General features: G+C 50.5%; 1 protein-coding gene across 1 annotated transcript in view; it reads left to right on the top strand.

Moving 5' to 3' along the window:
* Positions 1–9,955: 9,955 nt before the first annotated feature.
* LOC119103797 (paired mesoderm homeobox protein 2-like) overlaps positions 9,956–18,246 on the top strand; it is a 29,631-nt gene continuing 21,340 nt past the window's right edge. Inside the window, 1 exon segment of the mRNA XM_037227450.1 lies at positions 9,956–10,188. Coding sequence (XP_037083345.1) covers positions 9,987–10,188 — 202 coding nt within the window. The 5' untranslated portion in view covers positions 9,956–9,986.

Below are 18,246 nucleotides of genomic sequence, written 5' to 3'. Positions count from 1 at the left end.
CAAGATTGAACCCACCCGTTTCATAGGTTTTTCTGTGTTAAATCAGTCGCTGAGTGAAAAACTTGACGTGAGCCAAACCAATTAAACAGCTGCAAACTGCCAAGCCCAAAAACAGAGTAAAATCCAGTGAAAGCAATTTAATTCCAGTGGACCTCACTGATCTGATACACACACATCAACGCATGCGTTCGGACATGCCTTGCCAGTCACCAACATCATCAACACTGTCGCTTACGAGCAGCGTCACGCCCAACACCCAGGGAGTCAGCCGCGCCGCGGAGCGAGCTCGTGACCCGCGTTCGTTGAACACGAAATCCAGCAGTTGACAACGTCCGCCGTCACCAGCGTCTGCAGCTCCCTGGCCGTGGTGTTCAAAGCGCGTGCGGCCGCCGCCGGCGCCGCGCGCCATCTGGCGGCGGCGGCGCACCTGGGGCGGCGCGCCGGCGGCGTGTGACGGCGCGCCGACGAGAGCCAGACGGCGGCGGCGCGCCGTTTTGACAGCGCGCGTTAGCTGGCGGCCAGCTGGCGGCAGCGGCGGCTGCGCCCCGAGCGCTGTGCCAGGGGACTGCGCGGCCACCACCGTACGGTAGCATGTCGAATATTGTGTGCAAACTTGACACTATGTAGCGCCCCCCCCCCCCCCCCTGCCTCTAAGCAGCTATAACGGCTAGAACGCCTGGGTACCGTGCTTGATTCCCAAGCATGGTAGCCTAAAATGTGATGCAACCCCAGTATGAGATCACTCGCAGCGCTCTCACAACGGGGGGTGGGGGGGAGTCTGGCAGCAACAGGGATCTCGATAACGAACGGGCGTGTTGTTTGACAGCTTGATCAGGTCTGGAAAGTACCAACTATCACCGCCAAGTCGATGGTGGGAGGTGAGCGGGATGCACCTGCTACATTCAAGACTGGAATGTGTTGTGTTTCGTCGAGTGGAGCAACAGTGCTGACATGCTATGGAGGACGAACCGCCGTGAACGTTCAACAGGTTTTGTGGTCGGTTGCTGGTAAATGCATAGTGATAAATTATGGCCGCAAGAATTTGATGGAAGTACGGAGAGAGAGGGAGAGAGAGAGAAAAAAAAGAGGGAGAGAGGGAGGGAGGAAGGGAGGGAGAGTGAGTGAGTGAGTGAGTGAGTGAGTGAGTGAGTGAGTGAGTGAGTGAGTGAGTGAGTGAGAGAGAGAGAGGGAGAAGATACAGAGATAGACAAAGGAAAACGAAAGTGAGGTGTGCGGCTCTTTGCTAAGGCTTTATCAGCATTCGCGTTTACAAGCGAATACGGACAAGCGTTCAACCCATGTCTGACCAGAAGGCAGTGCCAAGATAGAAAAGTTAAAGATCCTTCGAAAAGGCAGGTCACCACCGGCGGTTTAGAACATGCCCACACTCGGCATGATGTACCGCTGCTGGCGTCCGTCATTCGGCCGGGGCCTGCGTCAGAAACGCTCACCAAGACAGATAGGCAAATTTCTGAACAGTTAAGGCAAAAGGGCAACAGCAATGTTGTCGCATCAAAAACGTGGTCGAGCAAATTCGTTTGCGAATCCATGGTTGTGCAGCTGGCTTGGAGAGCCGGCCGGCGCCCCGCTGTTGTGACGCACACCGTCATCGCTTATGACAGGCATCATCGCTGGCAGCAACACAACTTCAAAGCAGCTGCAGATGGCGTCGGGTGATTCATTAATGATTTGTGGCCAGGTGTCCAACCAGGGAGTGAGATAATCACTAAAGTCTAATATGTGATCAAACGCGTCGAGAGGGCACTATCAGAGCTCGTATCCTTTAGTTTAAATATCCTTGTCAATTTGTTGTGACTAATACTGGTTTACTCTGGTCCTCGAGGGCCTGCGGGCATCCATAATGGGTGCCCACAGTCTGTCGTCTTTTCTTAGTCTAAATCCTCCGAGGTCCCCCTCTCTCGGTTTCTAAATCATTAACATGTGAAAACCAACCGTAGGTCAATATCAGGCGACCAGCTGCAGTACTAATCAATGAGTACATGGTGAAGGTCTCTGATATTGTCAGGCGATTGTATGATAGGCCATCAAGTGTTCAGGATGCATAAACCGCACGGCGAGCAATGGTCACGAAGGCCAAGCAGCCCAGCACATGACCGAAAACCTCTTGACAATCAAGAGCGTCCGAGATATGAGAGCTCCCTGCCGGCTCACGGGCGTCACCATTCTCACGAGATAGGGCCTGTTTTAAAGTGGTTTTCTGAGGACTGGGAGTAATTCTCCCTCCCCGTCCTCCCAGTAACGACCCGGTCTTTTAAGCAGTTCAGGCGCAGACTGTGAGAAAGCTTAACTCGGGGTCACGGTGAATGCATGCGTTCTGTATGGGGATAAGCATTCTCAGACGAGGCGGCTGTTCTGAAATAGGAAAACAAGAAAACGGAAGATGAGCGCAGAGACACTTGAAAGGCCAGGCATATTAACTTGTGTCAGCTGAAATTTGATTCGTGCAGCAGTGTCCGAAATTTGGCCAAGAATATGACCACCAGGGCTTATTCTGCGCTTCTGGATGATATAAAAGCCCTCAGCTCCTGATTTTTCGGTACTATGAATTCAGAGCGCTTATGCTGCGTTAGCGACCTTCAGTCTACCAGGAGGCACTGGCGAAACGACGATAAAACACAAACGTTTGTTTTATCTACAGCACTTAATGTTTCAATCTGTTGAAACAGGGCTTGAAACGTTAAATGCTGTCAATATTATAGATGTCTTCTCCACAACGTCTTTTAATCAGTACCGTCTGGAATACTGAAGGTTGGTGACTCAACATAAGAACTCTAAACTCATAGTTCTGCTGGATTATATTCTTATTGACTCAGTTTCATGAAAAGCTGCGATCCTCTGTCGCGCAAACACAAAACGTATAGACACGTAAGTGAAAAACATGACATCACGCAAGCAACACTCAGTCACACATCGGATCTGCCCTAGTACGCTGGAATTTGTCGGCCGTGGGTCAGATTGTTTCCAGTCAAGACGAATTCCCTGAGGAATTTTGGAAGTCAACACGCTTAATCCCTCGGTGCTTTTCTTTTCTTATCCGCAGCATTGGATCAACTTGCGTTGATGACGAATCCTCATAGTTTTGGAGGTCAACACGATGTATCCCTTGGATTTTTCCATGCAACGTCATAATGATAATGCCAGCTTTCGTGGATCTTGGATGTAGCTGACCACTCTCACGGCACCTACGCAGCGTTAGTTACCCGGGAGGGGGAAGATAAGGAGCAGCTTCCCATATGTCTCCCTCCCTTACTTCCAGCACCCGTCCCTGCTCTCTCTGGTTGTCGCGTGATGCACTGTAGAACAGACCTTTGTTTCAGCTTAACACGCCCCCGCGTGGCCGGTTAGATACCCTTTGCTCGGGAGGGGGGTTCAATTTGACCGCCCTGAGATCTCGGAAACTAAAAGAGCTATAGATACCAAATTCACAGGGTGTCTTGAACTGTACGTGAACTCACTTAGGTCAAAGTTTGAGCTTCCTAGGTCATGACCTTCAGGTCAAATAAGGTCAAACAAGGTCAAGTTCCAGGTTCGTCTCTAGAGTGCCCCAAGAACCTAGGCAACTGTTTCTAAGCAAAAAGTCACAGGTCAGTGGTCCTGAGGTCAGCGACCTTGTTTGACCTTTTGAAGGTCATGATGGTCAAAATCATGCAAGACCGTTTTGGGTTTTGCATTTGAATAAGCGACAAAGATTACGCTGGGCAGTATGTTCCTAAAACAAAATGTCGACCCGGGTCATCGTAGATCAATGACTTGTTCTGACCTCTAAAAGTCAATGAAAGACTATAATGTGGTTCCTGCTGTCAACAAATTCGAATGAGCACCAGAAACTATCCCATACAGCAAGCCGTAAAGTAATAAAACATGTTGGCTTTGACCTTCGTCTGACCTTCATATCTTACCTTAGGCCAACTTAATTTGCTTATTCAAATTTGTGTTGCCTAAGAAAGCATCTCAGAGATGTATGGCTCTGTCAAACTCTCCGCTATTGTACCAGATTGGACGATTCCTAGAAATTGCCTTCGCTGAGACCATGTCCTGACTTTGACCTGCCATTGGTCAGTGACCTTACCAGGCACATATACATTTTCTCGTCAGAAGACCCACTATTCAATTGTCTACAGGTAAGCAAAATTTGGCGCGGCTACGCCGCGCCGTTCGAAAAACCATTCTGGAAAAACCTTCGGGGGGTCAATTTGACCCCCACCCGATCACGTGTCAATGCATCACCGTCTGTGGAAAGCACCAGCCGTACTGTCAGTCTCTATTCATTATCATCTAACCCGCATAATTCAATGGAGTTAAGGTCTTTTTGTACACCCACATGCACCTATTCAATAAGCGCCAACGTTTTTTGCACATCCTCGAATCGGTGGTAGAAGTTAAGGCAGTCAAGGCATGCCGATTTTAGCGATGACTGCAAATGCCTAATTGATTTCTATGCGTCCCAAGCAGTGAAGGTTTTTAGGCTGCACAAATTCCACAGCTCTTAGCCAAATCACCACTCACTCCTAAATTAAGTTTTTGGCAAGAGTCATCCGGTCATCGAATCATTCCTACTGTTTCTTGAAGACACGTGCATGCACAGGCATACACAGGATTTCATATAAGGGGGGGGGGGGAGGCGGGAAGTGACAGCTAAAAAGTGTTGACCCCCTAGTTTCTGCGTGCCGTAACGCAGCTTTTCACGTTCTGGATTCTATTTGTACTTGTCCACCTGGAATTTTGCACTGTCAACATCTGGACACGTGCATATTGATACGTGTCATAAATTTGGTAAGGATATATACCCGCGGGGGCTTCTATGTGCGTAGGCCCTGTCTTTGTGCACAATGACCAGTGACTGGCGCTCGGCTCCAGCAGCTCGTGAGGCTTGAATTGTGTTTCTGCCTCCGAGGCCACCGCGGCAAAAACGAACGCACTAACTCACCACTGGCCATGGCAACAACTTGCCATGATCTAAATTCACATCAGTGGCTTATCAACGGCCACAAAACATCTAGAGAGCACGTTCTTTTTTCTTTCACTTTCATAACCATACAGTACAGAACAATAATACGGGAATGCAAAGTGAACGAAATGGATCCAACCATTATAAAACAGCGTGCTAATGAGCCCGTGTGAAGCTTACGTGCCGGGCTGTGCTCGGTTTTCGGTTGGTTATTTTGGCGCATTCTTTTGGATGCTGGAAATTTAAAACCAACTATGTTTATTATGTTATTAAATTTGGCTCATTGCTGTAATGCTTCGATAACACGCGGCTCCAGTCCGATCAATAATTCGTAGTCCACCGAATACTCACTGTTGTGATATTTCCCGTAGCGACAATTATGGCTACATAATTTATCTACGCCTATAACATCCACGATCGTCCTCGATCTGATGTAATCGGCTGTGCTCATCTCTCTTGATGATGAGCGCAGCTCGAAATATTGATTGCCGTCAATGCAATCGTCAATTAGCGCATTGCAACGTAGTTTAAAGGGAGTGATCCACATTTATATGGGGTTTTGAACTAACATAGCCATCTTGAAGACCTTTCGATGCAGTTCACAATCCGGCCCTTCTGACCTAGGCTTCTCTAGTTTCTGAACTACACACCCGCGAAAATGGGGGAGAGGTATATCAGAGAGAGTATTTCAAAGCCACCTTGACATTCATGACGTGATAACAACGCCATTCAAATCCTGTCATCACATAACCCATACGGTGATCAAAGCCAAAAAATACAATTGTTGAGGCGTTCATGTATGGCGCTCGTGAGCTCAATTACCAGATAAACGGCCGTCAGTTGGCTCTCAGTCAGTTGCAGTGCAAGGTACGATGACGTAATCAAATCAAGGCGCATTGAGAGGCATATGTATTAAACAGAGAATTGTGCTGTCCAGATCAGTCTTTTCCACTTAAAAATATACCAATTGGCGTAAGTGAGCTTGTTTATCTTATCTGATGCCTGCCTCACATCTTCAAATGTGAAGCATCCCTTTAATCAGTACCCCTGGTGCATTGCAGGCCGTTCACTCAACATAATATCTTCAATTCATAATGGCTACATTTTTCGTAAATGAATGCGTAACAGCCTCGCTTCGAGAGAGAAGCCAGCACAGACATGCTTTGCACCTCCATGTTATACCCGATCCCTTTTGCAGTCCGCGTGTTCTTGTGGCCAGCTGCCCTGGGATGGCCTTTGACTGCAGTAACAAAACGACTTTGTCGATTGTGTCAGCTCGGCCAAAAATATAATTGATGCACTTCAGGGTTTTTACTTTACTCCGGCGGCAATCCGGGGACTCGATTATTCATCAGCACAAAGCGCGCCGTGACATCACATGAGACTCAGAAGAAGGCGAAAGCCTTCACGGCACCACCAGAGTTACGATCCGGTTGGCCCGAGGATGGTCGTCAGCCCTGCTTGCATCGCAAGGGAATTACCAGACAAGGCTTGGAAATTGCGCCCATTGTCCATTGCCATGCCGGGCGGGCTTGCACAGTCCCATGGTAACGCTCTCCAATGGCGCCTCGTCAGTTACTCTCCTAAAAATGGGCATGTTTGAAGAGCAGCGTCGCTCCGTGATGTTTCACCAACACCCACCAGTACAGCTGTCTAAAAAATTGTATGAGGAGCTTTTCAGTGCCGTAGGCCCCGTGCAGGGTGCGTCTTTGTACTGTCCCTCGCTGGGCATGCTCTTGTGCTTCCTGATGACTGCGCACGAGAGTCTGGGATAGATCGAATCCGTCCAGCCCCCCCCCCCCCCCCGTCACAGCAAATACCAGCTGACGCAGACTAGCATTGGTCACGACACCCAAATTGGAAACATGCTCACTTTGACGTCTTTGGCCAAAAGATGATGTTCAAAACTGTGCTTGTAAACCTCGGTGATGAACTGTATAGCTATGGAACATGTTGCAATGGCATGACCTATTTTCATTCCAAAAGTGTCCATTAAGACCCTGGTAAGTCGAGAGGTTCACGATATTGTCAAGCGATTCGGGTTTGGAGAGGGTCAAGCCCACACATATGGCTAAGGAATAGCGAAATGTGAGCGAGAGAAAGCAAACGAGATGATAAACATGCCTTTTTAAGTCAATCTTTGCATGCGTTACCATCAGATTTCTTAACAACCTTTGCAAACTTTATGAGAGTTATGGGCACTCCCTCCAGGCTGCCACTCAGACCCGCGATATGCCTGATACATAGTGGTGCGAATGCTTTCTGCCATTTATAGGCATGAATGGCGTCCGTGCGAATGAGAGTTCATGACTGAAACAGCGGTCAGCGTAAGTCATTTACCAAGAAGAACGTAAGTGGAAGTTTCAACATGTGCTTCACCGGACCACGTGGTATATCGCTGGTACATGACTACGTCGGCGTCGGCGTGAGTCATTTGCTAAGAGGTACATCGGTGAAAGTTTCAACATGTGCTCCACCGGACTGCGCGACACATAACTGCATGTAACTGCATGACTACATAACATAACTACAACCAGTGGTACATGACTACTTAATGAACACAGCATTGGCTTCGGCGTAAGTCATCTGCTGTCAATCTCAGCCAAGCAGCCCCTCCCCGTTGATTAAGGTCCCTGACTTTGGATTTGGGGGCTTGTAGGCTTGGGATCTTATTTCGTACATTGGCGAAAGTCTTATGTCAATGGGAAATCAATATGTCAGTCTCATGCCACTGAGATGCCAGTTCGTAAAGCTCTGGACCCGGTTTCCGCTTGTTTTTTTTAGCTTCTTGCAAGTTGAAGCTTTTGCTTTCTCCCAATTGGACTGAAATACGAAAGTAAAATCGTGGTAAAATTACAACGTTATAGGAAAACGAGTGTGGTCAAATGGCCGGCATGCCAGTGCCTGACAATTTCTATGGCACAACTTTTAAAGAGTTGTGTTCCCCGTCGCTGACAATACATGAGCTTGCGATCAGTAGCTGCAAAGACCGGTGGCGCAGCGTAGATATCGGCGAAGAGGGTGTCCAAAGTAGGTCACTGGTAACAATCTCAGCCAAGCAGCCGCTCCCGTTGATTAAGGTCGCTGACCTTGGATTTAGGGGAGGCCTTGTAGGCTTGGGATCTTATTTCGATGCATCGAGCGCCCGTGCGTCTGTTTTAGAAGCTGTGCGGGCGTTTTAAACTGCTCCCAAGTACCCGCGTGGCACCGCTTCCAGGGGGATCACAGCCCCCAAAACGCCCTTACCTGCGCCACTTGCGAAGGTACTGGCAGATAGAACGCACGAGCGCCGTGGCGAGCAGGATCACTCAAGTTTTGAAGTTCCGTCATCAAGCAACATGCACGCGGCAACATGGACGTTCAAGCAGCATGCACGCTGCCTTTGGACTAATTTGTAATGCAACGCGCTTACAATGAAAGACATGCCTGCATGAGCAACATGCTCTCAGTTTCTGAACTCGGTGTACCCTGTACTAAATTTACTTCAGTGGACCAGTTACCGCAGTATAGGTCTTAGGAATGCATATGCACTTATTGACATGCGTATATAGCAACTCCACAACTTTCAGAGTATAACATACTTGCGTCATTAGGTGTCATGTTCTTCTGTCGGTTTGGCATTTGGGTCGGTACATTTTTAAGCGGATGGTGGGAAATGGGGACTGCACGTGAACACCCGGCGTGCGTACACTCTTCAACAGTTCTAATATAGCACGCTCACACACTAGTACATTCTAAAACAAGAGAACACAACGACGAGAGGCGAGACGAATGGTTATCTTATTTTTGCGTATTTTCGCGCATTAGCTATACACATCCTCAAACTTTCAGTTTTGAGTTAATTTGAGAAGTTAAGTGAACCTTCTTTGCTGTATACTTCCCAACGTACAATGCCGTAGATCTCCGGGAGACAGACAGTCACGTAGGTCAAACAACCAGAGACAGAAAGAGTGACAAACAGACAAACAGACAGACATGCAGACCGACCGACCGATTGGCAGTCAGACAGACAGACAGACAGACAGACAGACAGACAGACAGACAGACAGACAGACAGACAGACAGACAGACAGACAGACAGACAGACAGACAGACAGACAGACAGACAGACAGACAGACGGACAGACAGACAGACAGACAGACAGACAGACAGACAGACAGACAGACAGACAGACAGACAGACAGACAGACAGACAGACAGACATACAGACAGACAGACAGACAGACAGACGCACACACACACACATACACACATAGAGCTGGGTTGTTTTGCTCGCGCCTTGCCTTTAGTCGTCACGAGCGCGCTACTTGAGCCCGTCACTACAATGGTGGTTAATGAGCTGTTTAGCCCGATAATTAGTTCAATCTTATTTGCGCATTTGTCAGCAAAGGCGTGCTCGAATATTTTGCATTCATCCCGGTACTCATGTGCGTGTAGTTACTAAGCACGGGCTATCACAACGGCCCATGAAGGTCGGCACGTTGCCGTGAGTGCCGGGCGCTGTTTTCCGGATTTCCCTACTTCACGCGGAATCTCACGTGAATAGTCGAAGAATGCCGCCTGACAGCGTTTTTCGCGGATTTCTGAGCGAAAATCGCTCAAAGGCCTCCTAGAATGTTTAGTCTGTAGCTAAAATGCATTAGACAGCGCACAATGATCTAGTTCTCGTTATTTTCGACTGATAGCACCTTTTGTGATCGCCAGAATATCACAAGATCAGCAAATGCATGTGAAATGAACTTGAGAAAACACCCGGGAATAGTTTTTTCAATGATCGTATAAATTACCGCCCTCCAGCATGCACGTCCAACCCCAAAGCCGTTCCAGCCGCTCCTCGGGGCACCACTCCGCGGCATCCGACCGACGGGGCGCGGCCGGCGCCGCTCGCCGCCACCAGGGGGCGGAGCGTCGGTAACGACGAGGGTTGTCCGTCGGAACCGACGCGGCGGCCGGCAGTGCGCGGCGCGGGCGCAGGTGCGGGTTGGGCAGTGCCGACGGATCGCGGTAGGTCCGACCATGAACTACAACGCCATGGGCGCGCTGAACCTGTCGGCCGGTTGCGGCTTGCAGTTCGACCCGGGCTCGTACCTGGAGCGGCTGCAGGCGCTGCCCGTCAGCTCGTCAGAGAACACCAAGCGCTTCTCAGTCAGCCATCTGCTGGAGCTGGACAGCATGGAGCAGGGACACGCCGCCGACGAGAAGGCTGCCGACAGCGAAGGTAGGCGGCACCACGCGGCTGGGTGCGGCCGACGACGGCGGATGGTCCCGGTCCGGAACGAGGCGGGTCGCTGGCGAGTTGGTAGGACCGCGGTCCGTGTCGTGCTGTAGAACGCTTGCTGGATGTGCTTGAAGCGGAGGTGAAGGCGCAAAGCTTGGGAAGTGCACGTTAGCGCAGGTCAGGACCAGTGGAATGATCATGGAATCGATTCGAAGGGCTGGATTTGCGAGGGTCTCTTCTCTTCTCGCAACTTAATCAAGTTGCGCTACGATCTGCAACGCCGTTGGCGGCCGACTCAAAATCCGCTGCACGGCAGGGCCGGCTCGACCCAGTTGCGGGGCACTCTGGGCCGCGGCATAACGGCGGACTAAGACACGCTATGCGCGGGTGAAACACGACTTGCAGAGAGTGCCATTGGCGTCGGATTGGTAACTGGTGACCATTGGGGCCGGAGGTTGATTTAAGTATTTTTCCACATAAGACAGGGACGAAATGTTTGTAAGATAAGTAGGGGACACGTTTCCTCACCACTTTGGTGACACTGCTCTGTTACTACTTAGGTGCCAAAGATCTTACATCTGTTTGGATTATCAAACGCAGTACTGTATAGCGGAACTTTAAACTTACGTGCAAGTCGGCCTGTTTCATGTGTAAATCATGGTATATGCGTTGCTACGAGAATACTTACGTCGGGAGTTACGTTGCTGTGACGCGAAACCGTAATTTTCATTCATACGTTTGTGTACAAAAATATGCGCCAAATGACTTGAATTCCCAGGATGTTCCACGCCCACTAACGTGCTTACCCCACTGGCAAGTCATCACAAGAAATCACGCGTTTTGTTCCATGTCGGCACACTTGCAGGGCAATTCACACTTCCTCAGCCTATTCGAAGTGCCACTTCACCTTTGCGAAATTCCGAAGCACCAGTCTAGACGGTTTACCCGGCCGCGTTTCAGCTGCACAAACTCTGGAATCAGCAGCCTGTCCGCCTGCATTGGATCGGGGCTTGATCAGCGCCCCGGGCGCGTCTCGCTCGGTCATCGGTCGAGGGCTTGATGGAGCATGGGGCTGGATCGCCCACTTGGCACCGGCCGGAGCTGCGGGGTGGCACTGCCGCCTGTCATGCTAATGGGTCATGACACCCGGCCGCCCACTGCTGAATCAACTCGATCGCCAGATGGAAATACACTCGCCATTTTGCGCCGGAACTAGTCACGTAAGCGAGCTAAACAACTGATCGAACTTTTGGTACAGATCAGGGTAGCTTTTTGGGCTGGCTTTTGTATAACACGTGGGGAACAGCTTGTGATGATATCTTCACCACATTTGTAATGAAGATGGTGGAATTTGCGACAGTGGGGGAAACCCAATCCGTACGCTGATATTCTGCGCTTTCAAATGTCACTTTAGCTAAGAAGCGAACTCCGCGTGCACGTCTCCCAGTAGCAGTGACATCCACAGCTCGGAACGTTAGTCTATGGGATGCTTCACTTTGGTGGGCTATTTCATCTCTTGGTTCCACTTGTTCCTTCCTCTTGTATTGGGAATGCCATAACACGGGAAAAGTGCTGGATACGTGGCCGAGTGGTTGTGGATCACAGGCGCAAAACCAACAGTCCTCCAGCAACACAATGTTCCGCTAGAACCAGTATGATGCAGTGCGACGCCAACGAGATGAGCAATCCAGCCATCGTAAAGTGGTGGAAGCTATCGCTTTTGTAGGCCATTCGTGACATAAACCTGATCCAATAACCCAACTGCTGGCCTTATCGCATATTGACACCAATGTTAAACACATCACGTCATTGGTCACTTTGGCTGGAGCAATGAAGGAAGGGTGACTGAATAAGAACAGCAGGACACCTTAGCGCGGAAAACATGATAAACTTGCCGATGCATATTTCATCTCACAGCCGAAAGCGTTTCACCAGGAGCGACACATCCAGGCCCAGTCGCTGGAACTGGCCCGCAATCCTGACCAGTCTCTCCTGATCACGCTTATCCAGCATCACCTTCACCACGTGAAACCTTTCCGCCCCAGAGAGGTGTTCCAGCAGCCGTTGGCAGCACTCCGCCCCGTCTTCCTTCAGCATCACCTCCAGCACGCACCTGATGATGATGGACAAAGTGCCGGCGTCGAGCTCGGAGCCGAACACGTCCTTCAGCTGGTGAGGCGCCACCAGTGCGCAGCAGGTCCGCGTAGGGCGCCAGGGAGCTGCAGGACCGCAGAGCCCGCCAGCGACGCATGAACTCGTACGGCCTCCAGCAGCGCGGCTGGGGACGCGATGGATCCCGCGCGGCTTCACAGGCAGCAGCATGGGGCTGATGCCCGACAGGTTCCACGGTCGCCGTGCAGCTGGGAGGGGAACGTGCTGTCGCTCGAGTCGACAGAAGGTCTGGTTCCGTCGCTGGCCCTGGCGGCGGTTGCTGAGGAACCGACTGAGCATGCTGCCTCGGCTCTGACAACGGTTCGCCACTGTGCGATCCGGTATTGAGCTGCACGGCTCTGGTCACAGGTTTAGCTGTCGAGGCCTTCGGAACCTCCATTGCCGATGAATATTGGTGGGACGAGCGTGACTCACAGACGCCTTGATCGCTCCCGTCCACAGCTAAAGGCGGTTGATTTGTCGGCATTTGCGATCGCTCCCCATGCACCGGGCGAAGGTTGGATTTGTTGTCCTCCGTTCTTATATTACATTGGTTATCGCCCGCATTTATCTCATGGATGAACATTTTATTGCCATCGTTGGTATTGCTGTTAGCCTGGGTTACCACTTCGTCTCCCTCGGTACCCTTCGCCTTCTTCGTCTTTTGGTGTTTGTCGTAGATATTTGGATTGCAAACATGAGCTTCAGCGGCATCACCTACACCACGTGATAGTCTTGAGGCGTGCCTGTCATTAGGTCCAACATCACTAAAGTCAGCACAATTTCCAGATTGCTCTACAATCGAGTCGACTTCTTGTATCAACATTTTCTTCCTGGATTTCTCACTTCCAATGATACACTTCTCCACCTCGCCAATGTACTTTTTAGCCTGCACATTATTCGGCTCAAGCTGCAGCACCTGCTGGAAGTCCAGCCTGGCTTTGATCCAGTCCTTCGCCATCTGCCTGGCAATGCCTCTGCGCAGGAGTGCCTTGACGTTGTTGGGCTCTCTGCGCAGGACAGAGCCGCAGTCCATCAGCGCCGAGCCGTGCTTCTTCAGCTTCAGATTGGCCTGGGCGCGGTTGTTGTACGCCGCCACGGTCGGGCTGGCGTGAATGCTCCTCGTGTAGTAGACAGCTGCTCTGGCGAAGTCACCACTGCGGAAGTACTCGTTGCCCTTCTCTCTCTCCCTCAGCGCAAGGGCTGCTCTCTCCGGCTCGCTGAGCCCCTTCACGTCCGGCTGATCGTCGATGGCAGGGTCGTTCCGTTCCGGAAGCGTCGCAGGTTGCTGAGGTGTATCCGAGTCCTCCAACAGCTTCAGCTGCGCCTCCACATCGTACCGATCCCAGGCGGCATAGTCGTACGAAGAAATTCGGGCCGCTTTCGGGTCGGCCGGCTTCTGCTCTTCCCTCGCCGTGGTCAGCTGCACCTGTGCCACGCACTGGAGGGAGCTGGCCATCGTTGCTGTCGATCTTCTCCGCATGGGCGGATTTGAGATCTGCGTCGACGATGGACACCTCACTCTTCCACTGTTCCAAGTCGGAGAGAAGCTCCTTCCTTGCCCGCGAATCCAGCGTTCGAATGGCGGTCGCGGGGTGCTCGGATCGCAGGAGTGGGCTGTTCGGCTTCAGACTTCTGAGCCTGTCTTCAGTGAAACGGCTGAGATCGGGGTACACTCCCTCCTGTCCCGACCGCAGTACGAGCAGGATCTTCTCTACGACTTTTGCGTCTTTGCAGTTCCTAACATATTTATAATCAAGTTGTTCTATATCTAAGCCGTGCTTCGCGCGCAATGACTCGGCTTTGGGGTCGTTTACCACCATCGCATGGAACGTGGAGCACTCGAGAACAAGTGCCTGTGAGATCACACAGGTACACGAGATAGGCACCGTGCCGTCGCGGTCCTTTTCTACCTAACCAACCAAATCACCGGCTTGGCAAAAACATGGGACTTCTTGGCATGCCGAAAGGGCCACACAGCGGTGATCTGTTTTATGCGCCCCCACTTCCGGCAGCAGGCTGATTGCGGTAACGGGATGACCACATAACGTCGATCACTTCTCACCACACAGCACTGAAGGTTCTCTACAGCTCGCCAGCGAACCAACGAACGCCAGCATCAAACCCACGTTCACGCGAACTGCCCGCAATCGATCAAACACCGGTGGTAACGCCGAAACAGCTGCGCGCAATGCACAAAGGCGGATATTGGTAAGATCCAATCTTAATGTGGACGAATGGCTGAAACTACCACACCTTTCAAGAAGAGACTGGCACGAATAGAAGCCTATAACTGTCTTGAATAAACGGATCACAAAACTCAACGGTGTCCAAAACGGACGCTTTGTTTACGTCAAGTTCCATGCACAAGCCGCTGTGGTTGCTATGACAACTATAAGCGCTGCCATATTTTCATGACGTGGAAAGTATTCCCTTTGAATGGATTAGCATGACAGTACGGACCACAGTGCGATTGAGACACTTTTTGCCTATTTGGAGCAGCTTGGCCACTACTTTTCCTGACCTGAAGCCTGCTTTAACGACTTGAATGTAAATAAGAGACAAATGCGTACAATTTTGACATGGGAAGTAACTTCCCGCGCTTTTACTTCAAATCCGGTTGCACAGACTAAGAAGTAACTAGGTAACATTTCGCCCGCAAACGTCTACTAGTTACGGGAAAATTTGAGATAAGGAGTGTTTCCATGTTCTACCAGGCACCCATCGGGTTCCATCAGCGCAGCTGCCTTTGCCATGGAAAAGACATTCACATCGAGCTGAAATGAATTTAAAAGATGCTCTGTCTCGTGGTAAAATAAATCGCGATGATCACAGAGGGACCGGCGCATGGCCAGACAAGATCAGTGGAGCGGAACATTTAGACCGAGAGCCAACCTGCAGTGGGATACCACTGAGCTCTGAAGCGATGTCAGCATATCAAGCGTGGAATTTGTACGTAGGGCAGACGTTGTACGCGTATGCGGGAAAATGAATGCAATGGAAGTTCGCGCTGTAACCTTGTAGGCATCAAAAACAGGTGCCAACAAGTGTGAGGCATAAATTAGGTACGCGGGTGTGAAAATATGTCTCTTTTCCACATGTCGCGAATTTCGCGAGATCATGACATTTGCGCAGCAATTGACATCTGTCTTGCCATGGCACGGACAAACGTGATGTGAGTTCACAAATTGCGCAACATAGGGTAAGGATAAAGTCAGCTATTTCAGTGAACTTTTGTATTTTAGATGCGTTTAGCCTACACACGTATCAGGCACAGGGAAGCTCAGGATATGAACCCACGAACCACAGTAGCTTTGGTCGATAATATAGCCGTGGGCAGTGGAACAGTGTCAAGAGTTGTAGGACATCTGTATTTCAAGTGAAATAAAAAGTTGCCACTTTTCTATGACTGGATCTTCAGACAGATCAAAAATTTATTGCTGATTTAACCCGTACATAAAGACACCTTTCATGTAGCTGTAGCAATGATGTATAATTTATTACAGGCATCCAAAAGTTTGGGCCCAGGCAACGACATGGCTGCTCTGGCAACGAACGCATGCATTGACATTGACGTTGCTGAAAGTAATTCAGCCTCGGCATTTTACGATTTACCTCGGTGAGGTGGTGCCAGGCTTATGAAACCGGCGGAGTTAAAGAAGCAAGGAGTTACGCCGAAATTACGCCGGTCAGCCAGGAGGTAAGGAGCTACGCCAAAATTATTTTGGCCAGCTTGAAACACGGAGTAGCATCGCTCTTTGAAACTGGTCACAGGCTGCAGGTGTTGCTTAAAAACTAATTACGCTGGAATGCCGACGGCCTCACGACTTTGAACAATAACTCCCATGATACGGCACACTGGCTTATACGTGTGTTTACATTTCAAAACGCAAAATTCTACAATCTCAGAGTAAATTTCCGTAATTCTCTACTTCCATTAACTCATTTTTGGAGGTTTTTGAACAGTGCGCTAACCCGCCCACCGCATATGCCCTTGTAAATGCCCTTCCCGCGGAGCATTAGCGCAACGAGGTTTGTTCGGCCCAAAAGTCTCAATGCAACGTCAGCGTCGGATCTGCTGCGAGCCAAATCACATTTACGTTTCATATAATCCGTGCGTAATAGTATAAAAGGTGCAGCTGACCATAAGCTATCGCGCAATCATTGCATTAACCTAATTATGTGAGATTATGCCATATCAATGCACTCAAAAGCTTTGCTATTCATCGGAACTAAGCAATTAATTCATATAATATTTCCGAGTGAACGTCACGGTAATCAGCATCAAACCCCCCCCCCCCCCCCCCCGGTGGGCACAATGATCAAGATAAAACTCCTCCCGATGGTGATTAACTGCTGTACGGTCGGCTAGCCAGCCTCCCCTAATGGTGACCAACTGCTGTACGGTCGGCTAGCCAGCCTCCCCTAATGGTGACCAATTGCTGTACGGTCGGCTAGTCAGCCCCTCCTGATGGTGACCAACTGCTGCACGGTCGGCTAGTCAGCCCCTCCTGATGGCGACTTCCTGCTGCACGGTTGGTTAGTCAGCCACTTCCGATGGCGACCAACTGCTGCACGGTCGGTTAGTCAGCTCCTCCTGATGGTGACCAACCGCTGCATGGTCGGCTAGTCAGCCCCTCCTGATGGTGACCAACCGCTGCATGGTCGGCTAGTCAGCCTCCCCTGATGGCGACCAACCGCTGCACGGTCGGCTAGCCAGCCTCCCCTAATGGCGACCAATTGCTGTACGGTCGGCTAGTCAGCCCCCTCCTGATGGCGACCAACTGCTGCATGGTCGGCTAGTCAGCCTCCCCTGATGGCGACCAACTGCTGCATGGTCGGCTAGTCAGCCCCTCCTGATGGTGACTTATTGCTGCACGGTTAGTAAGCCAGCCCCTTCTAATGGCGACCAACCGCTGCACGGTTGCTTAGCCAGCCCCTTTAATGGCAACCAACTGCTGCACGGCCCGTTAGTCAGTCAGTCACTCAGTCGATAAGTCATTCCGTCAGGCACTCGCTCAACAGGCATGCCGGCCGCTAATTCTTCAGAATGCTAATTCGACAGTCTCCTAATGATCTTGTCGTCAGGGATGTCGATTTTTCAGCAGAAGCTTATTGCGCTGTCCATTCGGAGTTGGGAATCAACACCTTATGAAAACAGACAATTAATGAGCATAGTGTGCAAGGGCACGGTGGATGTCGGAATAAGGAACTTCTCGCTGGGAATGCTGTCTTACGTGTAACCAGTAGGTTATTTCGTCAACATTGTGACAGCACTCGAAAAAGCTAACAGCCTCTAGCATCGTGTTTCTCGATAACGAATAAAGCAGACGGGCTTTTAGAGATGGTGTTCTGTCCAGTCTGCACAGTATGAAGGATTCAAAAGAATGTGATTTATTGGAGTGTCAGGTTTGCTGACTGGCTGATGTGTTAACACACTGAGATGCAGACCGTGTGCACAGAACATCAAGGCGAAAACACTCGGGCCTCACTTCATGCGTCAATGACAGTGAAATGTCACAACTGCAAATTATAAATGAAGACACCCTTTCGAGCTCTGCCACCCATTGCTAATGAGCAGCGAATGTGTCAACGCCTTTGTGGACTAAAGGTCTGGGAGATGTTCACGTTACCAGAATATATTGGCATGCGTATGGTTGAGACAGCCCCATGCCTGTAGCTGAGTCTTGATCGCGCCACCAAGGCGCTACAATATCTGTGCCACGCTTTCCCACTGTGACAATAGTCAGAATTTACAGAAGGCTCAAAAATGTCAAACGTTCGTCACTGTCCGTCACAGCCGTCTTGCGATGTAGCTGATCGGTCACAGTCTCCCTCGCGACCTGCCGGCCCGTCACAGCCAGCCTGCGGTCTTTCAGGCCCACAGCAGCCCTTCTGCAGCCGGGT

This window comes from Pollicipes pollicipes, unplaced genomic scaffold (assembly GCF_011947565.3).
Source record: "Pollicipes pollicipes isolate AB1234 unplaced genomic scaffold, Ppol_2.1 Scaffold_5724;HRSCAF=6776_pilon_pilon_pilon, whole genome shotgun sequence".
Taxonomy (NCBI): domain Eukaryota; kingdom Metazoa; phylum Arthropoda; class Thecostraca; order Pollicipedomorpha; family Pollicipedidae; genus Pollicipes; species Pollicipes pollicipes.
Note: the sequence above shows the minus strand (reverse complement) of the source record. Positions and strands in the feature narration are given on the sequence as shown.